The sequence below is a fragment of the Primulina tabacum genome, unplaced genomic scaffold (assembly GCF_025594145.1).
Source record: "Primulina tabacum isolate GXHZ01 unplaced genomic scaffold, ASM2559414v2 Contig643, whole genome shotgun sequence".
Lineage (NCBI taxonomy): Eukaryota > Viridiplantae > Streptophyta > Magnoliopsida > Lamiales > Gesneriaceae > Primulina > Primulina tabacum.
In genome coordinates, this window is record NW_027459824.1 from 39,735 (window position 1) to 45,244 (window position 5,510).

Consider the following 5,510-nt stretch of genomic DNA (forward strand, 5'->3'; position numbering starts at 1 on the left):
GAGAATCAAATGATACCAATTTACCTCGCACCAGTACTTTTGACTCGTCATGCCGTATCCGCAGATTGGCATAGAACTCTATCACAACAGAAATCACAGCATCTAGAGGAGGTTGAGCAAATTCAACCCATTGTCTTCTTTCCAGTTCACGCTTAATAATACCACGTATTGTTGATAAATTAAATCCCCTCTCTGGGATGATAGACCGAGTCATCGAGCTCTTATACACCTGTTGGGCCTCCTCATTCCAGAATCGGTGAGAATCGAAGCTTGAAGAGGAAGAGGCACCCTTTTTTGACCTCTTTTCGGCGCCATATCAACTCAATAATCCAATATCACAATCAACACCGACTAAATTTAACAATTGAAGAGCCAAAAAAAAAAATCTGGTAATCACACCCCAATGTAGGTAACGATTATAATTTCACCAAACCACTTAATCCGGTTAGCAATACGATATATGCCCCAATCACAAACTGATTTAGAACAAAACGATGTACCCACGTCACAATAACAGAAGTTCCTCTAAAAATCGCACACTGATTCTCAACTATTCTCAAGATTTGAGAAAATTTCGAAATAAAGCCTTTAACTTCACGAGAGAGTTACCAGAAATCGGAGTGTTGGTGGAAAATTTGCTGTTGTGAAGGCGGTGGTCGGCTTTCGGTAGTGGGAGGCAGCGGCGTGGGTTTCTGAGGAAGAGCGGTGGCGGCGTGGAGTGCTGAAGGAGGGAGGTGCTGTGATGTGTGAGGGAGAGTGGGTTTCTGAATTCTGAAGTCGCGATCTCCTTTTTTTTCCCTTAAACTGAGTCGCGCGCATACGCGCGCCATGAAGTGGCGCATATGCGCGTCTGCTACTGGCCGGCATGCTGGAATGTGGCGCATATGCGCGCGAGTATTGGCGCATATGCGCCGACCTCTCTGTAAGTTTCGCGCATGTGCGCTCCAGGATTGGCGCATATGCGCCGACCTCTCTGTAAGTTTCGCGCATGTGCGCGCCAGGATTGGCGCATATGCGCTGAGCCCTCTGCCAATATCGCGCATGTGCGCGGATATTCGTCGCGCATGTGCGCGGGGCACACTGTTCATAACCTTCTCGATTTTTTTTTTTTTAATTCATGAATAAATAACCTGCAAAAAAAAAAAAAAGATTCAAATTCATACTTGAATAGAGATGATTAAAATTAATAAACTAAAGAATTGAAATAAAATAATAAAGGCAAAACGAATGCAAAAATAAATAAATATGGGTTGCCTCCCACACAGCGCTTGGTTTAACGTCATCAGCCTGACTTTCTCCTGTCTACTTTGGTTCTCCAAGTGGGATGTTGTCCATAGTTCGCACTTCATTTCCAAAGTAATGCTTGACCCTTTGACCATTGACTTTAAATGTCTGCCCATTGGTGCACTTTAACTCAATTGCACCATGTGGATACACTGTTTCTACTGTGAACGGTCTAGACCATCGTGATTTTAACTTACCAGGAAACAACCTCAGTCGAGAATTGAATAATAACACCTGTTGCCCTGGTTCGAAATCTCGTCGAAGAATCTGCTTGTCGTGCCATCTCTTTGTCCTTTCTTTGTATATCTTTGCATTTTCGTATGCATCATTCCTGAATTCCTCCATCTCACTCAGCTGCAGCAGTCTTTGCTCGCCAGATGCTCCCATATCAAAATTTAGCTTTTTGACAGCCCAAAATGCTTTGTGCTCCAGTTCCAAAGGTAGATGGCAAGCTTTCCCAAAGACCAACCTATAAGGCGACATCCCGATAAGTGTCTTGTATGCAGTCTTGTACGCCCATAATGCATCATCTAGCTTGATCGCCCAATCCTTCCGGTTTGTCTTCACTGTTTTTTCTAATATTTGCTTAATCTCCTGGTTGGATACCTCTGCTTGCCCATTAGCTTGCGGATGGTATGCCAGTGTCACCCTGTGCTTCACATCATACTTAGCCAACAGTGAGTTAAAAATTTTGTTACAGAAATGCGTACCTTCATCACTGATAATGGCTCTAGGCGTTCCAAATCTTGTGAAAATGTTCCTGTGGACAAACTTAACAACAACTCGAGCATCATTAGTACTGGTGGCAATGGCTTCCACCCATTTGGACACATAATCAACAGCAAGTAAAATGTAAGATTGACCAAAAGAGGATGAGAATGGACCCATAAAGTCAATACCCCAGACATCACAGAGTTCCACCTCCAAAATATTTGTTAGTGGTAATTCATGTCGTCTAGAAATATTACCAACTCTTTGGTATTTATCACATTACTTAACTAACGTATAACTATCCTTAAACAGATTAGGCCAATAAAAACCTGACTGTAATACTTTAGCTGTTGTTCTAGATGCTCCAAAGTGTCCACCGTAGGGTGAGGAATGACACTGCTCTAGAATCGTACCCGCTTCTTCCTCTGCTACACATCGTCTAATTATCTGATCAGCGCATCTCTTGAACAAGAAGGGATCGTCCCACAGATAAAACTTGGCATCATGAAGAAATTTCTTCTTTTGGTGATAAGTTAAATCTGAAGGTAATTCCCCTGCAGCCAGAAAATTAGCTATATCTACAAACCAAGGATGTGTAACATTTACCTTGAAGAGTTGTTCGTCTGGGAACGACTCATTGATAACTCCACCTTCAGTTCTTTCTTCCAGCTCTAGTCGTGACAGGTGATCAGCCACCTGGTTCTCACAACCTTTCTTGTCTTTGACTTCAAAGTCAAATTCTTGTAGTAGGAGTATCCATCATATCAACCTGGGCTTGACATCCTTTTTGGCAAACAAGTAGCGAAGAGCTGCATGGTCAGTGAAAACAGTTACCTTGGTGCCAATGAGATATGTTCTGAACTTTTCGAATGCAAACACCACTGCTAGCATTTCTTTCTCAGTAGTTGTGTAATTCTGTTGGGCTGCATTGAGTGTACGACTTGCATAGTAGATAGCTTTGAACATCTTGTCTCGTCTTTGTCCCAATGCTGCTCCCACAGCATAGTCGCTAGCATTGCACATGAGCTCAAAGGGCTCCTTCCAATCAGGCACTATCATGATGGGTGCGGAAATAAGTGCTGCCTTGATCCTGTTAAACGCGTGCAAACAATCATCGTCAAAAATAAATGTAGAATCTTTCTCTAATAAATTACATAAAGGTCTAGTAATTTTAGAGAAATCTTTAATATAACGACGATAGAACCCGGCATGTCCCAAGAAACTTCTGATCCCTTTTACATTCCTCAGCGGTGGGAGATTTTCGATTGCCACCACTTTGGCTATGTCCACTTCTATCCCTCTAGCCGAAATTTTGTGCCCAAGCACAATACCTTTTGGGACCATGAAATGACATTTTTCCCAATTCAGCACTTGATTCTTTGCCTGACATCTCTGCAAAACAAGCGTTAGATTCTGCAAACAATGATCAAAATATGAACCAAACACAGAGATATCATCCATAAAAACTTCCATTATTTCCTCGACCATGTCAGAAAATATGGCGATCATACACATCTGAAAAGTAGCAGGTGCATTGCAGAGACCAAATGGCATTCTCCTGAAAGCAAATGTACCGTAGGGGCAAGTGAAGGTAGTCTTCTCCTGATCCTCCGGTGCTATGACAATCTGATTATAACCTGAATAACCATCTAGAAAGCAATAATAATGATAACCACCTACTCTATCAAGCATCTGGTCAATAAAGGGAAGGGGGAAGTGATCTTTCCTAGTCGCATCATTCAATTTCCTGTAGTCTATACACACTCGCCAACCAGTCACTGGACGAGTTGAAATCAATTCGTTATTCTCATTTCTTACTACAGTTATACCTCGCTTTTTAGGCACTACTTGTACTGGTGAAACCTAAGAACTGTCAGATATGGCATAAATAACACCAGCATTTAACAATTTTAATACCTCAGCCCTCACAACTTCTTTCATGGCTGGATTAAGCCTCCTCTGATGATCAACATAGGGGGAATAGGACTCCTGCATCAATATTTTATGCATACAAACAATAGGGCTAATCCCCTTTATATCAACAATTGTCCATCCCAAAGCAGACTTTAATTCTCGCAACACCCTCAACAACCTATCCCTCTCAAGTAATGTTTAATGGACTTAAATGTGTTTGAGACATTTAAATAAAAGTCCATGGGCCTTGTAATTGTTACAAGCCCAAGTCAAAAGGCATGCAAGGGAGATGAAAGGTTGGGAGACAACTTTTTCAATGTCCAAGGCATGACATGCATTTGGGACACCACAACCCTTTTCCAAAACCAAGAAAAGTCTCCCTTCTCTCCATTGGACCATGTTGGACGAAATTTTTGCCAATATTCTCTCCATTTTGGCTTCTTCAATTGTTGAGGAAACAATACACTTCTCAAAGAAAAATGCTCTAATTTTTCTAGTGCAAAATTAGAGTTGTTCTAGCTAGTTGGTGGTGGGCTTAATATTTGAGCAAGGTGGGATCAAAGGGAAGCTTGAAGATTGTCTTGCCATTCAAGAGCTAAGGTGTTTACACCTTAGTTGGAGCCATCATCAACCTTTTAAGATTGATAGGTACATTTCTATAAACACCCTATATATGACATTTTGGTGTTTTTGTATTTGCTACACATCTAGTATGAGGTGTTCGAATTTTTCATCTTGAAAAACAAATTTTGAAACTTCCGTTGCGCATTTGAACACCTAAAACCGATCCCCTTTCATTCACCGCTTACCTTCGGGTATGGATATCCTATGTGTATGTAGTATGAAATCTCTTATCAGAGTATGGTGGTAATTATGAAAGAGGTTTCACAGATTACACCATCGATGCAACTACAACATGACACATAGTATCGATTCATTGACAACTCTCGATATACCAATAGTTGTCGAATCGGTCGGGATATATGAGTTGAAGAGACCGTACTGTACGCTAACCATAATTGAATGGTTCTTGCAGGCACTATCATTTGATACCTACGGAATCATGTAAGCGATGCTACTAGGCGTTTAACATGATTGGTTGGATAGTATCAGACTTGAGTTCTGACGTTTTGTTATCAAGGAGTTGAGAAGAAAGAATGGAGCAATTGGGGTATGCTCATATAAGGAAATGTTTAGTCCAAATCACATAGAGATGTGAACCCACGGCTAGTTGTATCAATGAACCATTGAGGGCCACACTAGTAGAGTCCAAATAATTAAATTAATTTAAGTGTTGAATTAATTAAATCATATTGGGTCTTGTAGAGCCCAATAGTAAAATAATTATTCAACTAGTGGGCTTGAGTAAATTCAAGTAATGTTTAATTAGTCTCAAATTTGTTTGAGATAATTAAAATTAAGTCCATTGGTTTTTAATTGTTAAAAACCAAATAAGATTTGCATGCATGGGACGTGAAAGGTTGGGAGACAACTTTTTGTATCTCCAAAGCTTTGCATGCTAAAAGGTGTTTTAGCTTTTCCCACAACCAAGACAAGTCATCCTTCCCTCATTCTAGACAATGAAATGGCCGAAATTTTGG

The 5,510-nt window shown here is 40.8% G+C and overlaps 1 protein-coding gene across 1 annotated transcript; it reads right to left on the reverse strand.

The window, feature by feature from the left end:
- Positions 1-1,302: 1,302 nt before the first annotated feature.
- Positions 1,303-4,341, reverse strand: LOC142534648 (uncharacterized). The gene is made up of 6 exons (XM_075641503.1): positions 4,276-4,341; positions 3,913-3,984; positions 3,463-3,621; positions 3,200-3,387; positions 2,765-3,085; positions 1,303-2,044 (listed from the first exon to the last, which is right to left on the reverse strand). Exons 1-6 carry the CDS (start codon positions 4,339-4,341, stop codon positions 1,303-1,305), a joined length of 1,548 nt encoding a protein of 515 aa, XP_075497618.1.
- Between the last annotated feature and the right edge of the window lie 1,169 nt (positions 4,342-5,510).